The 22,915-nt window shown below is 43.4% G+C and overlaps 1 protein-coding gene across 1 annotated transcript in view; it reads right to left on the bottom strand.

The window, feature by feature from the left end:
• Nucleotides 1-5,515: 5,515 nt before the first annotated feature.
• The window catches only part of LOC115473248 (putative ferric-chelate reductase 1), a 76,278-nt gene continuing 58,878 nt past the window's right edge, over nt 5,516-22,915 (bottom strand). The window contains exons 14-16 of the mRNA XM_030208041.1: nt 14,324-14,461; nt 11,512-11,537; nt 5,516-6,069 (exon numbers count right to left, since the gene is read on the bottom strand). Of these exons, the coding sequence (XP_030063901.1) occupies nt 5,980-6,069; nt 11,512-11,537; nt 14,324-14,461 (254 nt within the window). The 3' untranslated portion in view covers nt 5,516-5,979. The remainder of the gene's footprint in view (nt 6,070-11,511; nt 11,538-14,323; nt 14,462-22,915) is intronic.

Below are 22,915 nucleotides of genomic sequence, written 5' to 3'. Positions count from 1 at the left end.
CAACCCAGAGGAACAGTAGAACACTCCTCCTGCCCCCCTCTCCTCCCCCCTCAGCTCCCAGCACAATCATGAGAGAACAGGTCTAAGACAGACAACAAGACACAAGAATGCCCACATACACAAGATACACCAGAGAGCATACCCAACCCAGAAAGACAAGGAAGGGGGAACAGCTTCTCCTAAAGGAAGGTAGGCACATGCCCTATTAGTGAGTCGCACAGTGTTATATTTTATATTGTTGCAGCCAGGAAAATCCCCCAACAACACAATAATAGCCGGCTATCTTTTAAAGTACATAAGTATTGCTATACTGGGAAAGACCAAAGGTCCATCAAGCCCAGCATCCTGTTTCCAACAGTGCCCAATCCAGGTCACAAATACCTGGCAAGATCCCCAAAAAGTACAAAACATTTTATACTGCTTATCCCAGAAATAGTAGATTTCCCCCGTCCATTTAATAATGGTCTATGGACTTTTCCTTTAGGAAGCCGTCCAAACCTTCTTAAAACTCCGCTAAGCTAACCGCCTTTACCACATTCTCTGGCAACGAATTCCAGAGTTTAATTACATGTCGAGTGAAGAAAAAGTTTCTCTGATTCGTTTTAAATTTACTACATTGTAGCTTCATCGCATGCCCCCTAGTCCTAGTATTTTTGGAAAGCGTAAACAGATGCTTCACATCTACCCATTCAACTCCACTCATTATTTTACAGACCTCTATCATATCTCCCCTCAGCCGCCTTTTCTCCAAACTGAAGAGCCCTAGCCGCTTTAGCCTTTCCTCATAGGGAAGTCGTCCCATCCCCTTTATCATTTTCGTCGCCCTTCTCTGCACCTTTTCTAATTCCACTATATCTTTTTTGAGATGTGGCGACCAGAATTGAACACAATATTCGAGGTGTGGTCGCACCATGGAGCGATACAAAGGCATTATAACATCCTCATTTTTGTTTTCCATTCCTTTCCTAATAATACCTTACATTCTATTTGCTTTCTTAGCCAAAGCAGCACACAGAGCAGAAGGTTTCAACGTATCATCGACGACACCTAGATCCCTTTCTTGGTCCGTGACTCCTAATGTGGAACCTTGCATGACGTAGCTATAATTTGGGTTCCTCTTTCCCACATGCATCACTTTGCACTTGCTCACATTAAACGTCATCTGCCATTTAGACGCCCAGTCTCCCAGTCTCGTAAGGTCCTCTTGTACTTTTTCACAATCCTCCCACGATTTAACGACTTTGAATAACTTTGTGTCATCAGCAAATTTAATTACCTCACTAGTTACTCCCATCTCTTGGTCATTTATAAATATGTTAAAAAGCAGCGGTCCCAGCACAGACCCCTGGAGAACCCCACTAACTACCGTTCGCCATTGAGAATACTGACCATTTAACCCTACTCTCTGTTTTCTATCTTTTAACCAGTTTTTAATTCACAATAGAACACTGCCTCCTATCCCATGACTCTCCAATTTCCTCTGGAGTCTTTCATGAGGTACTTTGTCAAACGCCTTCTGAAATCCAGATACACAATATCAACCAGCTCACTTTTATCCACATGTTTGTTCACCCTTTCAAAGAAATGTAGTAGATTGGTGAGGCAAGATTTCCCTTCACTAAATCCATGTTGACTTTGTCTCATTAATCCATGCTTTTGAATATGCTCTGTAATTTTGTTCTTAATAATAGTCTCTACCATTTTGCCCGGCACCGACATCAGACTCACTGGTCTATAATTTCCTGGATCTCCTCTGGAACCTTTTTAAAAAATTGGAGTTACTTTGACCATCCTCCAATCTTCCGGTACCACGCTTGATTTTAAGGATAAATTACATATTACTAACAATAGCTCCGCAAGCTAATTTTTCAGTTCTATCAGTACTCTGGGGTGAATACCATCCGGTCCAGGAGATTTGCTACTCTTTAGTTTGTAAAACTGCCCCATTACATCCTCCAGGTTTACAGAGAATTCGTTAAGTCTCTCCGTCTCGTCAGCTTCGAATACCATTTGTGGCACTGGTATCCCACCCAAATCTTCCTCGGTGAAGACCGAAGCAAAGAATTCATTTAATCTCTCTGCTACGGCTTTGTCTTCCCTGATCGCCCCTTTTATTCCTCGGTCATCAAGCGGTCCAACCGATTCTTTTGCCGGCTTCCTGCTTTTAATATACCTAAAAAAATTTTTACTATGAGTTTTTGCCTCCAACGCAATCTTTTTTTCGAAGTCCCTCTTAGCCTTCCTTATCAATGCTTTGCATTTGAATTGACATTCCTTATGCTGTTTCTTATTATTTTTCAGTCAGTTCCTTCTTCCATTTTCTGAAGGATTTTCTTTTAGCTCTAATAGCTTCCTTCACCTCACTTTTTAACCACGCCGGCTGTCGTTTGGTCTTCTGTCCTCTTTTTTTAATACGCGGAATATATTTGGCCTGGGCTTCCAGGATGGTGTTTTTGAACAGCATCCATACCTGATGTAAATTTTTGACCCTCGTAGTCTCTCCTCTTAAGTTTTTTTTTTCACCGTTCTCATTTTATCATAGTCTCCTTTTTTAAAGTTAAACACTAACGTATTTGATTTCCTATGTATACTTACTTCAAAGCTAATATCAAATCCGATCATATTATGATCACTGTTATCAAGCGGCCCCAGCACCATTACCTCCCGCACCAGATCATGCTCTCCACTAAGGTCTAGGTCTAGAATTTTTCCTTCTGTCATCGGCTCCTGTACCAACTGCTCCATAAAGCTGTCCTTGATTTCATCAAGGAATTTTACCTCCCTAGCATGCCCCGATGTTACATTTACCCAGTCAATATCGGGGTAATTGAAATCACCCATTATTATTGTGTTGCCCAGTTTGTTTGCGTCCCTAATTTCCTTTAACATTTCTGCATCCATCTGTTCATCTTGGCCAGGTGGACGGTAGTACACTCCTATCACTATCCTTTTCCCCTTCACACATGGAATTTCAATCCACAGTGATTCCAAGAAGCAGTGGCGTAGCCAAGGGTGGGCCTAGGTGGGTCCAGGCCCACCCAGTAGCAGCACACCTATGGTGTGGCTGGCAGGGATTCCCAAGTCCCACCAGCTGAAAACTCCCAACAACTGTCCCTCCTGCATACCTTGTAAATAGCAGATGGCATGCAGGTGAGACAAGGAGAGACCAAATCACCTGTGGGACAGGGAGGGGTTCTTCTGCCCACCCATCTTAGGTCCAGGCCCACTCAAAGTTGGGTGTCTGGCTACGCCCCTGCCAAGAAGTATTTTGTTTCCTGCAGAATTTTCAATCTATTTGATTCAAGGCTCTCATTAATATACAATGCTACCCCTCCACCAATTCGATCCACCCTATCACTTTGATATAATTTGTACCCCGGTATGACAGTATCCCATTGGTTATCCTCCTTCCACCAGGTCTCAGAGATGCCTATTATATCTAATTTTTCATTTAGTGCAATATATTCTAACTCTCCCATCTTATTTCTTAGGCTCCTGGCATTCGCATATAGGCATTTCAAAGTATGTTTGTTGTTGCTATTTACATGATGCTTAGTACTTGACAGTATAATTTGCAATTTTATTTATTTATTTTATTTTTGTTACATTTGTACCCTGCACTTTCCCACTCATGGCAGGCTCAATGTGGCTTACATGGGGCAATGGAGGGTTAAGTGACTTGTCCAGAGTCACAAGGAGCTGCCTGTGCCTGAAGTGGGAATCGAACTCAGTTCCTCAGTTCCCCAGGACCACTATTTAAGGACACCTGATCTACTACGTTCTCTTTTGCAACTTCACTATCAGGATACCCTATCTTCCCTGTTTTGGTGATATCTTTGAAAGATACCTTTTTCCTGAACCATGCGCTTTTGAGCGACTGACAGCCTTCCCCCTGTTTCTAGTTTAAAAGCTGCTCTATCTCCTTTTAAAATGCCGATGCCAGCAGCCTGGTCCCACCCTGGTTAAGGTGGAGCCCATCCTTTCGGAATAGGCTCCCCCTTTCCCAGAATGTTGCCCAGTTCCTAACAAATCTAAAACCCTCCTCTCTGCACCATCGTCTCATCCATGCAATGAGACTCCGGGGCTCTGCCTGTCTCTTGGGCCCTGCGCGTGGAAGGGTAGCATTTCAGGAAACGCTACCCTAGAGGATCTGGATTTGAGCTTTCTACCTAAGAGCCTAAATTTGGCTTCCAGAACCTCTCTCACATATTTTCCAATGTCATTGGTACCCACATGTACCAAGACAACCGGCTCCTCCCCAGCACTCTCTAAAATCCTATCTGGTGGTGTTAGGATCAAAGCCCTACTCCCGCCCTCGATCAAATCACTTGACCATTCCCACTACAAAACTTCCCAGTCCCCCAGAGTGCTTTCTGATTTGGCCGCTTGACTTCTACTGGTTTTGTTGCCTTTTTGTACCAAGGCACTGATGTGGCAGGAGCAATGGAGGATCACTCCTGACCTCCTCACCAGCCAACAGAGAATCTCTGGGAACACCAGGCTGTGCATTAACAGCCTGATCCAGCATGGTTCCCATGAACAGGGTAACTTGCAAAGTTAAATGTAAGCTGCATTATTTATTTTGCATAACAATAAGCTGATTTGTATACATTGCACTAAAACAAATCATGTATTAAAGGCATATCATGCATGATTTTGCCATTTAACATATTATGTGACACCCCCCCCCCCACACACACACAAAAAAAACCACATGCATTATTCCCTTAACATGTAAGGAATTGCCACTCTAGAGACCTGTTTACTAATCTGCATTGAAAACATTCACGAATACAATAGAACACAAAAAGGGGACTTCTATTCTGCAACTTGCTGAAGGCTAAGTGGCCCTTTTACAAAGTTGCAGTAAGCACTAATGTGCGATTACTGCAGCAAAAAATGGTGTATCACGGGGTGCACCAAGGTGTTTCATGGTGTGTCAGTGAGATTTGAACCCTGGCTTCCCTGGTTCTCTACAGACAAGCACATGGTGGAAAAAGACAGTTCCAAGAATTACCAGAAGTCCAGTATCTTCAAAATAAAGAAGTTTATTCTCCAATAAAAGTTGCATAAACAGTTCGGACCCACCACGGACCATGTTTTGGCTGTATGCCTTCTTCACTGTCTTCTTCCACTCTGTGCTTGTCTGGTTAATTGCTGTGGAAACATTCAGCCCCCTTTTGTTTTGACTTGATTTCCCCGGTTCTCTAATCATTAGGCTACTTCTTCACTAGAAGGATTCATCCCCCCCCTTCCGATATTCAACTGATGTCAGGCTGCACGATGACTGCCCGACACCAGCGGTCAGACCGACTATTCAATGCCAGGTCATATCTGGCAACTGTCTTAAAATTTTTTTTACCACAGCAACTTAACCAGTTAAGCTGATATTCAGCACTAACCAGTTAAAGATAAGCCTGCTATTTATGTGGCCTATTTTATTGGCTAAACATAGCCAGTTTGGCGTTGAATATCCGTGCCTAACTGGCTACATCATGCAATATATCCGTGCCTAACTGGCTACATCATGCAATATATCTGGTTAGTGGCTAGCCATTAACTGAATATTCAGTGGAGATAACCGGTTAACTCCCGCTGAATATCCGTGGTTAGGCCCTAAAACACTATTTAACCAGTCTGCAGCTGTTCTTGGCCAGTTAAAGAGTTCTGGATATCAGCCAGATTGTGTCTTCTGCAGGAGAGAGGAACAGAACAGCACCTGTTAAACAATTCATTCTAACATCTGACAGAGTCACCATTCTTACTATAAAAAAAGTCAATAGTACAGTGAAAAATCCTGCAGAATTTAAGGCAGTAGGAAGACTTACCACCCATCATTTCTATAGTGTTAGCAGATGCACATACACATCTGTTAGCGTCTAATCACAATATCAAGTGTTTCTTTGTCTTAACACGCAGAATTTGATGATGGCAGGCAGAAATGTCCCTTTTTCTTTAATCTTTGATAATGACTCCTTGCTATAACTGTCCAATTCCTACCAACAGCGCTATTAAAAATGACAGGTTTCCACATATGTAGATGAGTAGAACAATCATTTCTTTCTTGACCTGGAATGACAATCAAAAGAAAACATTAGTGAAAACACCTTTAAATCTCAGAGGACATCATGAGAAAGATTCTGAATGAGAATCTGAGATTTGCACTCAGACACTTGTGATTCTGTTTCAAAGCAATTAGATGCCTAAAGAGTGAAGCCCACTGTGTAAATCACTAAAATGTCTACATTCAGGCAGATCAGATCTGAGCATGCGACATGCATTATGTGCATGGGAGTTCCAGGACCATCCACAAGCAATCTGAGAGGATCTGCATATATGGTTACTAAATTCCCACTACAGGCTTTATTCTCATATGCCAACAGAGTAGAAAATAGAAAATTATGGGGCCCTTTTACTAAGTTGCATAGGGGCCTACGCACGTCCAATGCGTGCCAATTTGGAACTACCACCTGGCTACTGTGTGGTAATTCCATTTTTTATGCACGGCTGATACATGTGCCAGAAAATATTTTTTATTTTCCAACATGTGGCACTAACTGGGCGATAATAGGCAGTGTACACGTGCTAACGATTACCGCCTGGTTAATGGGCGAGACCTTACCACAAAGTCAATGGGTGGTGATAAGGGCTCAGACCCAAAAAGGATGTGTGCCAATTTTTATTTTACCGCACATCAATTTTCGTAAAAAAATGGTCTCTTTTTTACAGGTGAGCTGAATTATCCATTAGCAAAAAGGTAGTTAAAGCCAATTCCATCTTCTTGGAAGAAAGCAGTAATAGGTCCTATCCTGAAAAGCTCTTTTCTTGATCCTTTAACTTCCTGCAAATTATCAGGAAGTTTCTAATCTCTGTTTTCTCTCCAAATTGTTGGAAAAAATAGCTTTTAATCTGTCTCTTGTGCATGCAGAACAATCTTCGGTTCTAAACCCTTGTCAGTCAGGATTTCACTGACATCATAGTACTGAGACTACTATTACTGCATTTCTCAGCAAAATTTATGCCATATTAGATTCAAGTGTTGTAGTTCTTGTGGTTTCATTCAATCTATTTCGACTCCACAAAATTGAGTTAGCTGGAATAGTCTTTGATTGGTTTTCCTCCTATCTGTCAAATCAATCTTTCTCTGTTTATACCACTTTTCAGCTTCTCAGCAATTATTTTGTGGTGTACCACAAGGTTCCATTCTCTTGCCTTTACTGTTTAATATCTTTTTGAGTCCACTAGCAACCTTAGTCCAAGACTTCAACATCAAGGCTCATTATTATGCAGACAACATCCTACTAATTTTTCCCACATCACCTCTTTCTCCAGATCGTCAACCTTTATCATCTTGTTTGTTAGCTTTGGAAAACTGGCTGCATTCTCAGAAACTTTTCTAAATCCAGAAAAAATGATAACTTGTTGGATAACTAGTTACTATTCATTGGTTCCCTCTTTACTTGAAATATCTATTCAACTTACAGAGTCTTTCCATTATTTAGGAATTATCTTTGATTCAGAATTATCCTTTAATACTCAAATATCTCCGTTGTTAAAACTTGGTTTTTAATCTCTTTGTTGTCTTTGTTCTCTCTGTAGCCTTCTTCAATCATCAACTCTTCATACACTTGTGCAGGCATTTATTAGTAAACGGCTATGTCACCTTCAAACTCATCCCTTATATACCTAATCATTTGCTTTGATCACTTGGTGCTTATTGGCTTCTTCTTGCTGTGCCCAAGAAGGCCCACTATGAATCAACTAGAAATTCGGCTTTTTTTTTCTTGTGGTCCCAATTTGTGGAAATACACTTACATCATATATTCGCTCTAAACCTTCATTTGCCAAAATTTCAAAATTATTTTAAGACTTATTATTTTGAGCTGGCTTATAATACAGTCTGTTCCAAATCAGCTTATGGGAATTTAGCCAACCTAAAGGATCGAACAGTCTCTCTTCCCCCTCTCTTCTTCCCCCTTTTTATGATTTTGCTTAATTTTATTTGGTATGATTGAGTGCTGTCCTATCTATTTTATGGCATTCTATTCTTCTATTAGTTTGACATATGTAAATCTCTTTGATATGTTTATCAGAAAAGGTGGTATAGCAAACATGATCAATAAGCAAACATACTAGAAGCAGTAGATGACAGTGGGTTTGTCAATGTTCATCTCTTGGTGATATATTGGTGATCTAAAACCTTGTTCTGAGTCAGGGAGCTGGATCTTTCTTCTGAATCATTCTATCCTTTCACAGTAGTGGGGACTCATAGTTGGAGTGCCTTGACCCTTGAAAACTGGATCCTAAGGTCAAGGTGGAGTATGAACAAATGCAAGAAGTCCTTTATTTTCTAGGGCATGGGAGTAGGGATTTCTATCTCCTCAGAACCCCAAGAAGTTCCATGAACTACATGAGCCAGTGGGGATTCAATGAATCATTAGAAACAAAGAAGTGTAGCTCAAGGACTCACTAAGAAAAGAGGATGTTGGAGAAAAAAAGATATCAAAGCGGCAAGAAATAGAAGACTGGATGGCCTTGTGCAGCTCAGAGTCCGAGCAGTCATTCTTACCCTTGAACTGCTTTTCCAGTTCATCTTGTCTATATGCATCTGTTTGTTAGAATATGCTTACACAAAACAAAACCAAAAACACGCATACTAAATATATTAAGAGATGTGCTAGTGGGAGGCCCCATGTCCCATCAGTGAAGACTGGGCTAGCACCATGGCAGCACAAATTGAAGGGCTGATGGAAGTTCCCAGGTCCCAATATGCAGGAAGATAAGGGAGGAGGTAAGGGGCAGGACAGAAAAGAAAGGCAAGAGTGAAAGGGGAGCAAAGGGGAGAGTTAACATGGTGAGAGAGGAGCAGAAAGAAAAATTTAGACAGGGAAGGCAGGTAAGAGTGGAGGAGCTGATTTACATTTATGCCCTTACTAGGGTTACCATTTTTTGTCCTCATAAAAAGAGGACACTTGCCCTGCCCCATTTCACGCCCTCACCCCGCCCCTTTCACGTCATCGCCCCGCCCCTTTCACACTATCGCACCGCCCCCGGTCGCCCCCTCTTCCCCCCATCACCTTCCCTCCCCCCTGTCACCTCCCCTCCCATTACGCTACTATCCCTGGTGGTCTAGAGGTACCTCTTCGCTCGGGGCAGGAAAGAAAGAGCCCCTTCTTTCTTGCCCGGAGCGCTGCTGCTAGCTGCCCTGCTGCATGCATCCTGTGTGAGTCCGGCTCTCGGCGTTTCAAAATGGCCACCGAGAGTTGAAGCAGCCTCGCGGGACTTCAACTCTCGGTGGCCATTTTGAAACGCCGAGAGCTGGACTCACACAGGATGCAGCAGGGCAGCTAGCAGCAGTGCTCCGGGCAGGAAAGAGGGGGCTCTTTCTTTCCTGCCCCGAAGAGTGAAGAGGTACCTCTAGACCACCAGGGATAGTAGCATAAGGGGAGGGGAAGAGAAGGGAGTCCCGCGCCCGCCTCTGCTCCCACCCCCGCCAGCCAGCCTGTTTGTCCAGAATTCCGGACAAACGGGCAGGCTGGCCAAATCTGTCCGGACATGTCCTCAAAAAGAGGACATGTCCAGGTAAATCCGGACGTATGGTAACCCTAGCCCTTACTCCTCATGCCTCACTCCTCTGCATTCAGACACCCCGCCCCCCAGCATTTATAAGCACCCTGCCTCTCAGATACGCTCCACACTCCTGTGCACTCACACAGGCCCTCCACACACAACCCGACCCCTGAAAACAGTAATGGAATTCAAACATACATGGGATAAACACAAAGGAATCCTGTTTAGAAGGAATGGATCCACGGAATCTTAGCGGAAATTGGGTGGCAACACCGGGAATTGGGAAGCAAAACCAGTGCTGGGCAGACTTCTACAGTCTGTGCCCTGATCGTGACTGAATAGATATGGATGGGCAGGAGTGTAAATTTTAAGGGGCTTCGACGTTAACTTCAGATATTTTAGTACAAGAACAGTGCTGGGCAGACTTCTAAAGTCTGTGCCCTGAAAATGGCAAGGACAAATCAAACTCGGGTATACATATAAAGTATCGCATACCATGTATAATGAGTTTATCTTGTTGGGCAGACTGGATGGACCATACAGGTCTTTATCTGCCATCATTTACTATGTTACTGTGCATCCATACACAGAGCATATTGCTCATCACCACTCTCCCCCACAAATCCATGCTACATACCAATGCCCCTATACCTACCTTTCCCCTTCCCAACTCCCAAAGTTCAAAATAAATATATACGCCTTCAAACGTCAAGCTACACATAATAAACAACCCCACACCCTCACTCATTTCCTTGTGTTATTTAAAGGATTTGTATCCCGCCAAATCCTTAATTAATCAGGTTCAAAGCGGGTAACAATATCATCAAATCTACCATCTTAAGTGAAATAACATATATAAAAATTAACAAACAGAGCATACAAACTTGGAAAAAAAAGTGTGTTTTCAGCTTCTTTCTAAATTCTATAGAAGTCAAAATTAAACGAATGTTCAAAGGTAAAGAATTCTAGATACTAATTGCACCATAACCAAGAGACCTTTCACGGGCAGATTTAAACTTCACTATCCATTCATCAGCCCTCATCACCAGGCATAATTGCCCCATCAGCCTACTTGTTCAGCCTCATCCCCCCTGATGCCACTCACTCACACATATATTGCAACCATGTGCTTCATCAGCAAAACACATTATACAATGCTTAGAGCATAATCTTTCCAACGTACTTCTTTTTCTCTGCTTTGCTGTCTGCTCGAAGGGTCTGCTTTGTAAATATGTTTTTTTTTTTAGACAGCCATTTCAATTGGGCATTGCTTGTTGTGAGTGACCATACTGACTATAGGCTGAATGCCCCCACATCTACAAAAAGTAGAACTTTGAAGAAGCTCAACATGGCCCCAATGATGAAGGGTGTGGACTTCCAGTCCACCTACATTGTACCCTGATCCTTCATTAAAAGGTGCCCAGGTATTCCATTCCATTTATGGGTCCTTTTACTAAGGTGTGCTGAAAAATGGTCTGCACTGTTGTAGGTGTGTGTGTTGGACACGCAAAGGTCCATTTTTCAGCGCGCCTTCAAAAAAGGCCTTTTTTTGGCCGAAAATGGACGTGCAGCAAAATAAAAATTGGCGTGTGTCCATTTTGGGCCTGAGACCTTACCACCACCCACTGACTTAGTGGTAAGGTCTCACGTGTTAACTGGATGGTAATTGTCAGCAAGTATTCACAGCCAATTACCGCCCAGTTAGCGCCATGCAGTAGAAAATAAAAAATATTTTCTGCCGCCTGTATTGGACACGCGTAAAAAATGGAATTACCGCCTGGGGCAAACGGTAGCCAGGTGATGGTTCCAAATTTACATGCAGGGGTTTTTAAAAAATCTGTACATTATGACATTTTAATAAAACATATACTTTAAGAATCAGAGGTTACAAAAAAAAACACATTTAAATTTGTCATAAAGAGATAAAGAGGAATACATTACCTTTCCATATGTTTTTTTGTGGACTCCTGAAAGACATAATTATTCAAATTATTCTCTACTAGCTGATACCTGATGAAAAATTCACCAGAAGATGGTTACATTCTCCTTCCCCTTCCCACTACTGATACTGGCACCCAACCCCAACTCCTGTCCCCAACTCCCTCTCCTCACACCAGAACGCAATGCTGCATCCCCACATACCTCCCCAGACTCGCCTGATTGCCCACCTTACTGGTATTGTATTGTCTCTCAGTGTGGTCTGGACTGATAGAGCTGTCGCTGGCATATTTACTAGCCTGAATCACAGAAAAAAATGAGGTGCAAAATCGCTGCACACAGGATATCGATAAAATACAGAGCAGTGTACACAGGCTGGTATCAATTGACTAGAAGTCTATAAAAATACCATGTGGAGTGGAACAGGTAGACGTGAATCATTTGTTTACTCTTTCAAAAAATACTAGGACTAGGGGGCATGTGATCAAGCTACAAAGTAGTAAATTTAATACAAATCAGAGAAAACCTTTCTTCACTCAATGAGTAATTAAACTCTGGAATTCGTTGCCAGAGAATGTGGTAAAGTTGGGCAGCTTAGCGGGGTTTAAAAAAGGGTCTGGACGGCTTCCTAATGGAAAAGTCCATAGACCATTATTAAATTGACTTGGGGAAAATCCACTGATTATTTCTGGGATAAGCAGCATTAAATGTTTTGAGTTTTCTGGGATCTTGCCAGGTATTTGTGACCTTTAGATTGTAAGCTCTTTTGAGCAGGGACGGTCCTTCCCCATGTTAAAATTGTACAGCGCTGCGTAACCCTGGCAGCGCTATAGAAATGCTAAGTAGTAGTAGTAGTAGTGGATTGGCCACTGTTGGAAACAGGATGTTGGGCTTGATGGACCTTTGGTCTGTCCCAGTGTGGCAATACTTATGTACTTAGCGTCTCAATTTTATTAAAAGCAACCATAGTCCTCATTTAATGAGGTCTAAGAAAGCATTAATGTTATTTGTTGGATTAAGCTGATGTAAGTAATGCAATTGTATTTCTTTATTTTTGTTTTCAGTGTAAACGCCTATTATGCTGTATTTCAATAACAAGTGAATTCTTGTTTAAAGTTAAAAACTTAATAAATAAATAAATATAAAAGCAACCATAGATAAAAGTGGAAACTGTAAATATAATTAAAATGTCTGTACACCCAGCATGTTTCAGTACTTCCTTGCCTGCTTCAGAGGCAGCTTTTACAATTGCAGACAGTATTTCCACCTCAGGTGACCACCTCTAGTGCTTCTATGATTGCACATCAGGGGTTGTCAAACCCCAGAAATAACTTAAAAGAGGCCTCCAGAGGGCAGCAAAATAATATTTATTGTATATATTGTTCTGTATTTTATCGATATTTACTGGCCTCTACAGCCTGTTCTTATCTGGAGACTGGCAGCTGCACTCACTGCAACTGTGAAGGATGGACATGCACACAAGTCACTTCTTTCAGCACCCAAGTATATTATACGCTTACCATTCTCTTAGTACCACTGGTCCTAAACTAAACACCATTGTACAGAACAGGGTAATAGATTTGATGGCCCAAGGCAAGATGCTGCTTGAGGAGGAGGTTGCATGGTACCCCCCCCCCCCCCGGGATTTTACCAGGTCATGACGAGTTTCCAAGCCCGGTAGCGGCAGCGATTCCCATATGCTGCCCTGCTGCTGCCGGCACCCACCTCTTCCCTTTACTGCGGCTGCCTGAGCAAAACAGGAAGTTACTTCAGGCGGTTGCAGTAAAGGGAAGAGGTGGGTGTTGGCGGTGGCAGAGCAGCATAGGGGAATTGCTGCAGCTGCTGGGCTTAGAAAGTCACTGTGACCAGGCAAAAGCCGCAAAGCCGCCCCCCCCCCCCCCCACTGAGATGCTGTTCCTAAAGCATGCTGCCTGAAGCCTCCGCCTCAGGTGGCCTAATGGTTGGGCCGCCCCTGATTAGAACAGTACAACAAGTTGGGTTACCTAGGTATGAAAGGAAAGATCAGAAAATCAATAGAGAAAAAGAATAAAGAATGTTACAAAAGAGAATAACCAAGATGACAACAGAATAGCTGGAGAGTAGCAAGGTGAATAGCCTCAATCCAGACGGAGGTAGCAAAGGTAGAGAATGCTCATTGCAGCTAGTGATAAATATTTAGTATTTTCATTTCTGCACAAAATCATGGAATAAACTACCGAATGCTATAAAAACAACGCATGACTTGACAACCTTCCAGAAGTTATTGAAGACGCACCTGTTCAAAGAGACTTACAATAAAAATCCTCCTAAATGACTTGATTCCATTCTACATCTAAACCAACTAATACTGATCCCTTCTAATTTGATTATGTTAATCACATTATCACTATTGGTCATTATATCTTACCTGTTTTATTTTGTGTTATGTAAATAATTCTACTGACCTATCTACTTAATTTCTTACACAGTAATATGTTAAATTAGACCATACCTCTTACTCTGTTTATGATTATACCTTTTGCAATATAGTGTAAGCCACAATGAGCCTGCAAATAGGTGGGAAAATGTGGAGTACACATGCAGCAAATAAATAAATAAATAAATGTTAAAAGTCCCCTAGTCAAAGCAGTGTCTAGGTGGTGTTCAGACTAGTTATGTTACCTGTGGCAATGGGAGATAATGGGGATCTGGTCAAGATCATAAGGAGAGTCAGTGGGAGAAATGGGATTTGCACCCTGGTTTTCCTAGTCCTTGATGCATTGCTCTAGGTCATACATTCTTGTGTTGTGCTAAATCCCATTAAATTAAGACTTACCCTTCTTTTCTAGTTGTGCGTTGATTTCGAGAATGATGTATGCTAGTGTTTCCCATGCTACAAAACCTCCCATGACCTTAACCATCCAGCCGCTGCCAGATATACTAGGCTGCTCGAATCCCAGAAATATGGCTGCCACTAAAAGGAGAAAGAAACAGATGCAAATCCATCAAAGCTTAAATCATTTCATGTATCTCTAGTTCATCCACCTTTTATTGTGTACAATACTTGGAATTCCTATATAAACTAGTTTAGAAGATGATCTGTATTGGTCTGAATTGCTCCTTTCCAACTGATGCTGCTTCCTCTTTCCAGGGATGACAATAAGGTGCCATTTTCAATCTGCCTGTATTAGGACAAAGTCTATGGACACTATTTAACTGCACCCTTTCTGCCAGTTCTCAAAGGCAAAGGATGTAAACACTCTTCCTTTGAAACTTGCCCCTGCCACAATGTACCTGTGGACATTTCTATCTGCTACTTATTTCATTGATAATAGTGTGTGTAGAGTTCAAAATACAATCTGGGCATGTTAATCTCCTCCCAGTGGCATATTTATCACTGAATGAGCCCTGGGCAAAAAAATTAAGATGGGCCACTATAACACCATCTCTCCAAGGGTAATGTGGACTGGGGGAGAGGTGGCTGTAACCCCTTCAGAGCTCCATTAACCAACAAAAACAAACACATTCTAGACTTCTATAGGAAACCTGTCACAATAAAGCAGCGCTAATGATCAGGACTCAAATATTAACAATGCTGCCTATAAAAAGGCAGCACCCTATAATACCAGTATACTTTCTGCTGGAAAAACAGAGCAAGTCAGACTGCTGCAGATCCCTACACAGAAACTAAACTCTAACAGAATACCTCACAGAAAATGTATGCTAGCAGAATACAGCATGTTTGTCATATATGTAAAACACAGAGAGACCCTCAACAAATATGAAACAAGGGACCAACAGCGTTTTCCTGAACAAATTGACTCTACCTACGTTAGAGGCACTGCATCCTGACCGTTTTGGTCAAACCTATATCTCTAGGAAAGTCACAATCAGGATTTCCTGACCCTTGAGGCCAGGGCCGTGCCTAGGGTCTCTGGCGCCCCCCTGCAGACGATCAGTTGGCGCCCCTACCCCCCGTGAAAATGATCACGCCCCCCCCCCCCCCCGGTGAAAATGATCGCTCACCACTTGCCACACTGACAGGAATTGTCAGCAATATTCTTAGAAACAAATTGCTATACATTGCAAAATAAGATAGCAGATGTAAATTCTCAAAGTGGACATATTCCAAACGCTATTTAGACAAAAATTAAACTGAACCCCCAAGATGCCAGACTCTGCATACAATGCAACACCACAGAAACAGAAAATGTCCCCTAGTACTGTGCAAAATATAAAGACTGCAGATGTAAATTTGAAAAAAACTAACAAGAACCAATCACCACTTTACAAATTAACAAATAGAAATAAAACAAATATAGAAAATAAAATAATACCATTTTATTAGACTAATACATTTAGCTTTCAGAGGCCAAAACATCCTTCCTCAGGTCAATACAGTATAGTACTGTTACAGTATCCTATCCTGACCTGAGGAAGGGGGGTTTGTTCTCCGAAAGTTAGTCAAAATGTATTAAAATTAGTCCAATAAAAAGATTACCTATTATAAACATTTATTAACACAGCTACAATACTACTATATCCTAAAGCAAAAAAATAAAAGTAAATATTTTATTTACAGTTTGTTGTCTCTGGTTTCTGCTTTCCTCATCTTCTTTTCACTGTCTTCCTTCCTTCCATCCAGCATCTGTCTTTGTTCTCTCTCTGCCATCCAGTGTCTGCCCTCTCTGCTATCCCCTTCATCCAATGTCTGCCCTCTCTCCCTGCTCCTTCCATCTACATCTGCCCTCTATCTCTGCCCCTTCCATCCACCATCTGCCCCTGTCTGCCCTCTCTCTCTCCCCCTTCCATTCACTGTCTGCCCTTTCTATCGCTTCCATCCACTGTCTGCCCTTTCTCTCTGTCCGCTCAATCCACCATTTGCCCTCCCTCTCCCATCCATCTAGGGTCTGCCCTCCCTCTCACTCCCCCTTCCATCTAGGATCTGTCCCCTCTCTCTGCCCCTTTTTTTCAGCCCCCAGTTCCAGCCCCACTATCCCACCAGTCCCCAGTTTCAGCCCTAGCCCTTTTCTCCCACCAGTCTTGAGCTTCGGCCCCCAGCCACTTCTCCCTGTCCCCTTTTCAGCCCCCAGTTTCAAACCCAGCCCTTTTCTCTCACTAGTCCCGAGCTTCATCCCCAGCCACTTCTCCCTGTCTTCTTTTCAGCCCCCACAGTTTCAGCTCTTGTCCCTTTTCAGCCCCCAGTCCCAGTACTAGCCCCCTTATCCCACCTACCCTCCTTTTCAGCCCCCAGTTCCAGCTCCCTTCATCCACATGCCTTGCATTAGGGCCTCCCCTTTCAGCCCCAGACCCCATCTGGGCTCCCCTCCCCATCCCCTTCTCCCATCTGGGCACCCCATCCCCTTCTCCCATCTGGGCACCCCAACCCCTTCTCCCATCTGGCCACCCCATCCCCTTCTGCCATCTGGGCTCCCTACCCCAGCCCCTTCTGTCATCTGGGCACCCCACCCCATCCCCTTCTGCCATCTGGGCTCCCCTCCCCATCTGTCATCTGGGCTCCCATCCCCTTCTGTCATCTGGGCACCCCACCCCATCCCCTTCTGCCATCTGGGCACCCCTCCCCATCCCCTTCTGCCATCTGGGCTCCCCTCCCCATCCCCTTCTGCCATCTGGGCTCCCCTCCCCATCCCCTTCTCCCATCTGGGCACCCCATCCCCTTCTCCCATCTGGGCTCCCCACCCCATCCCCGTCTGTCATCTGGGCACCCCACCCCATCCCCTTCTGCCATCTGGGCTCCCCTCCCCATCCCCTTCTGCCATCTGGGCACCCCTGATCCGACCCGACTACCAGCTCCGTCGAGATGATAGCGGGTGGGGGGGGGGGGGTGCTCCGCTCCTGCTGCTCCCACCCTACCTTCTTTTAAAAAAGAAATCAGTAAAGCGGCGTGGCAGGCAGCGCAGCTTCGCGTCTGCCCTGCTTGTAAAACAATAGGAAGTTACCTCAGAGGAGGGCGGGACCCAGTGAGCGAAGGCCCGACGAGGAGATCTACTTGTTTTACAAGCAGGGCAGACGCGAAGCTGCGCTGCCTGCCACGCCGCTTTACTGATTTCTTTTTTTTTAAGAAGGTAGGGTGGGAGCAGCGGGAGCGGAGCACCCCCCACCCGCTGACACTCGGGGCGGACCGCCCCCACCGCGCTCTTGGTTCCCTCAGTGTCCGCCTTCTTCTGACGTCAGAAGAAGGTGGGACACTGAGGGAACCAATGAGTGCAAGGGAAGGGAGACGTCAGCAGCGCTTTCACCGACGCTGCTGCAGCCTGCGACCGAGGTAATTTAAAGTCCTCGGCGGCGCGGGGCGAGGGTAAGCACCGCGGTGGCGCCCTCCAGAGGTGGGCGCCCCCCTGCGGCGCTTACCTCGCTTACCGCATCGGCACGGCCCTGCTTGAGGCAGGCGTTTGTACGCTGAAACACGGCCCGTGTCGGGTCAATCTCATAATAAAAAGGACATTGATTATTTCAATCCTGAAGGCCCAGTGTTGCTTCTTTTTTGTTTCTGTACTATTTTGTATGCTGTTTTACCCTCTTTTGTGACCCTGTATCCATCTTCTCCCCATGTTCAGCATCTGTCCTCTGTGTCCCTATCCCTCTCTTGCGTCCAGCATCAACCCTCAGTGTCCCTGTCCTCTATGCTCTCTCTATGCCCGGCATCTCTTCTGTGCTCTTGCCCCTCCCCTTGTCCAGCTTGTCCTTTCTCTTTCCTTCTCCTCCCACACCCTCTACCCTGGGGCCAGCACCTCTCGCTCTCTCTCACCTTCCCTCAATTGGTCCAGGATCTTTGTCTCTCTATATCTTTTCCTTCCACTCCCCCCCATCCAGCATCTCTCTCCTTCCTCCCATCTGGTTTATCCCTCTCTTCCCTCCATATCCTTCCTGTTCACAGTCCTGCATCTGTCCCTCTTCCCCCCTACGAGTCTGGTATCTCTCATATCCTTCCTGTGTATCTGGCATCTCTCACCCTCCGCTCCCCATTTCTCTGGCATCTCTCACCCTCAGACCCCCCATTTGTCTGGCATCTCTCACCATTACCCCCTCCCCCGTGTGTGTGTCTGGTATCTTTGGCAGGCAATTACAGGGCACATATACAATTGGGTTGGTGAGGTTGGGAATAAAGTGAGAGAATGAAGTGAGGTAGCATCTTGGAGACTTGTGTAGATAGAATCAGGAGTGTTTGGTTTCAGTATATGTTTAGTGTGGCTCATATTTAAGTGCAAAAGAACAGGTGCAAATATGTATACTTATTAGGTGTATCATTAGTATTATGCTAACATTGTATTATATATTTCTTGTATTTGAATTCCACTGCTGTTAAATGTGTATATTTTTAATATTGTTTCACAGTAGCTCTATTATTAGGTTTCAGTTTACTGTTTTCAAGTTTACCTCATTTATTGTATTTATGTTTATTTTTGGTTATTTTACTATTGCTATGCTGTTAACAACATTGTAAGTCTTATGCAGTGTGTTTTTTCTAGCAAAAAAGTGCCGGTACTCAAATGCCAGGCCACCCTTTGGGGGTGATTGATCTCGGAGGGATCCACCCCACAATAGCCAGGCCCCCTGCAACCTGTCACAGAATCTATGACAAGGCAGAATTGGTGGGTAGAGCCTGAGCTCTTTCACTAAAACTTGGGGTCCACGGGTCAATTTTACCCCCAAGTACCCCCTCAAAAAAGTCCTGGTTTTATGTTAAACTGTACCTGCTGTACGCCGCCTTGGGTGAATCTCTTCATAAGGCAATCAATCAATAAATCAATAAATAAATGAACGAATGAATGTGCTGGCACTTCTGGCTTCCTTTGGATATGTGCACAAAGAAGTCTCAATTACTAGCTTGCTCCCTTTCCCATTTGCTGCAAGTTTTCCATGCATATAATTTGAATGCATTTAGCTTGAATACATAGTGAAGTATCGTATGATGAAATGTCTGCGGTAGTGAGGTGTTGAGTGATGAAGTGGCAGATTAAGGGCATGAAAACATTGTTCTTCTGTGCCTAAATATGAGCCTTGTAAAATTTTATCTGTAAAAAGTTATAGCAAGACTTATATTTAGGCACAAAAGAACAAGCATGGATGTGTGTTGGCATGCCTCTGTCTTCACCGCCCCCAGTTGATGCAAGTTTTCTGTGCATATAATTTGAATACATTTTGCTTGAATATGTGATGAAATGTCCATGGTGATGAAGTGTGATGTGATGAAATTACTAGATGATCAAGTGATGAAATGTGAGGTGAGGAAGTATCAAGTGATGAAATGTCTGTACATCACCAAGGATATATCAAGTTAAAGTCATTTCCAGAGCAGGATTAAACCTTTGGTGGACCAGTTGGGCCTCTTTGTTATCAGAAATGTGCTTGGAGCAGGGAGACACAACAATGTAGATCTTTGCTTTCCCAGAGAATCCTGACCACTAGGCATATAAACATATTTTTCTATTTTTCTGATTGGCTAGAGGAACCACCCGCCTCTTGTGTACAGAGAGTATAATCTCTGTTGTAAGATTTTGTTTATCGGGCTGTTTACTTGGGACATTCATCTGGACTCCATCTTAAGTTGCCTTACTCCTGTAGGGACTCAAAACATCTTTTATGCTTGCGCCAGTGCAAAGGTCTGTGCAAGGCCTGTCTTGTGAAGTACAGCTGGTGTCTATAATCTGCTGCTGCCCTTGCATCCCCTAGGCAGGTGAAAAGGAAGGTCTTCATCCCTGCGTAATATCCCATGGGATGAATATTACTAGAAATGCAGAGATAAATGTTTCCAGAGGCCCTGGGGGGCAGGGAGGTCCCTGCCAGTGGGCTGTTGAGCACAGGATGTCCCTGGGTGGAAGGAGGCCCAGCCCCAGGGGAGTGGTGTTGGAATTAGTTGCTGAAAGAAACTGTGCCCCTGGGGACAGTGTCAGCAGGGATGGTGAGGAGTTTGGTTTCAATAGAAGTTTGTGGTGAGGTATGAGAGGTCTTTGGTTGTCTATATCCCCGCCAGGACCCTTGGGAGTACTGGGGGGTCCTGGAGTGCAAGTAATAAATACAGGCTAATAATAGGAGTCATTGCTGCCCCATTATGTAGTAATGGAGAAAGGAGATGAGCTTCAGGTAAACCAGGGGAGTTCAGCCTGGAAGCGGAACAAGTACAGGGAAAGCCTTTCTAAGTCCAGAGTGTAGCCCTGAGAGGTGTACTGCTGGAAGAAGGACAGCCTAAAGGGTCTGTACCTGCAAGCATTTGGATTGGAAGTCTGGAGTACTGGAAACAGCCTTGAATTTATTCCAATCACAAAAGAATGAGTAGAGGACAGGAGAGATGTAAATATGTACAGCTATGATTTATCTGGAGTGAGGCGAAGAGGGTTCAAGATTTCCACAATTAATCTTGAAAGGAAATGTATATATAAAGAGTTGATGAGTTTGACTGCAGTTTGCAGAAGTTTTAGTAAAGTTTGTGTTGGTTTTGATAAAACCTACTGGAGTACCATGTGGTCATATGGTAAAAGAGGAGAGCGGGTACTCCCAGATTGAGAAGAGTATCGTTTCAGAGTTCCTGTTAAACTCCAATACCCCAGATCTCTATTCTGGACCATTGGACCATTCCCAAGCTTGAATGGTGGGACTGGTGACTGTTTGAAGGGTGAACAGAGTGGAGAATGAATAGAGGATCAAGAGAGAAATAAGTTTTCCCTGTGACCCGGGTCAAGACCGAGTCTAGCTGAAGGAAAAGGGGCAAGACTTGGGTTACACCTGTTTTTCTGTAACTCCCGATTTACCACTGGCTTATCTCATTGCTGATGAATAATTAGCTACACCCGAGCGAGTACCTATTTGCTGTGATTCCTGTCTGCTGCTATTAAAAAGATAAGTATTCTTATGTCTAGCCTGTTGGAATAATATATTGTATTTTACATGCATTGCCTGTCACCAATTTTTTCTTTGTGATTACTCTGTGACCTCTGATGTGAATTTCCTAGAGAGGTCACACCCATGCAACTTCCTGTGGGGGTTAGACACAGCACATGGAGCTCATGATCTCTCCTAAGCTGAGAGAATCTATGGTGGTGTGAGCATCCATTACCATCTAAGCACATGGAAAGAGCTGATAATCCAAATGTATAGTATTATGTATATATAAGCCTGTCTGAATATAATCTAACTACAAACTGTGAGTAAACAGATGTTTTGTTACTTCAACTTTAAAGTGACTCAGCAGTGAATTATTCTGGGGTGTATGAGAGAGATGAAGAAAAGAAATTAACATTTCTAAAGCTGAAGCTGTGTGTACTAAAATCTGCTAATTATTTACTACAAATAATCCAACAAAAGGGTTATGGGCCCAGGGCCAGGAATTGAAAAAGAAGAGAAATATTACCAGGCAGTAAAAAAGCCACATTTTTTCTCTTAAGTTTTAAAAGAAAGATTCAGTCTGTCTCTCTCTCCCCCCACACACCAAACAGAAGGCTAAGAAAATGGCTGAGGGAGGAAATTCACCATTTTTCCACTCTCTCAAGGTGCCTAAATTAACTGAATTTAATTATCAGCAGTGGGAACTAAGATTCATATGTCTCCTTCAAGCAAAGAAATTAAATATATGCTTAGACCAAAACAGAACAGCTGAAAATATGGCTGAATGGGACAATGCAAACTATTATGTGAAGTGCATGTTTTTGGAAGCTCTCTCAGAGAAACAAGCCATATTGCTGGAAGAAAAAGATACAGCAAATGAAATGTTATATAAACTGAGAACTATGTATGCAACTACATATGCAAAACAGCAACCAATTTGGTTAGCAGAGTTGAATGAAACCAAATTAAGGGATAAAAGTAAGTGTAATGATCACATTATGCATCTTATGTCTTCATTTCAAAAGTTAGAACTTTCTGGAATTCCCATGTGTGATGCATTGAAAAGAGCATTTCTTTTTACCTCACTATCAAAGAAGTTTGATGTTTTTAGGTCTGTAAATGAAGCCATTGAAGGGCAATCTTTTGAACAGGCAGCATCAAAACTGAGGCAGGAATGCATAATTAATGATTCTGAGGAGAAGTGTTCTCAAAGTCAGTCAGAGAGAAATGAAACAAATTTCTTGGCAAAGAACAGAGGAAGGCGGAGCTATGGGAAAACTCCACCCAAGGGCAAGCTGATTTGCTATTCATGTGGAAAGGAGGGACATGTATCTAAATGGTGTAAGGAAACTCAAAACACCCCCTCTAGCTCACCTAAGCCAATGGAACAAAAGAATTCTCCAACCAGGAAATGTATGAAGGACAATAATAAACATAAGAGCTTTCTAATGGCAGAAAAATCTTTGACTATGGTAAATAATAATTCAAATGAAAGTACTTGGATTTTGGATTCGGGGAGCACATGCCATTTAAACCAATTGTAAGGATTTCTTTCAGGAAATGTGTCCAGAAGAAGGTATTCTTA

The sequence above is a fragment of the Microcaecilia unicolor genome, chromosome 6, assembly GCF_901765095.1.
Source record: "Microcaecilia unicolor chromosome 6, aMicUni1.1, whole genome shotgun sequence".
NCBI lineage: Eukaryota > Metazoa > Chordata > Amphibia > Gymnophiona > Siphonopidae > Microcaecilia > Microcaecilia unicolor.
The sequence above is the reverse complement of the archived record's forward strand: the minus strand, read 5'-3'. Positions and strand labels throughout refer to the sequence as shown.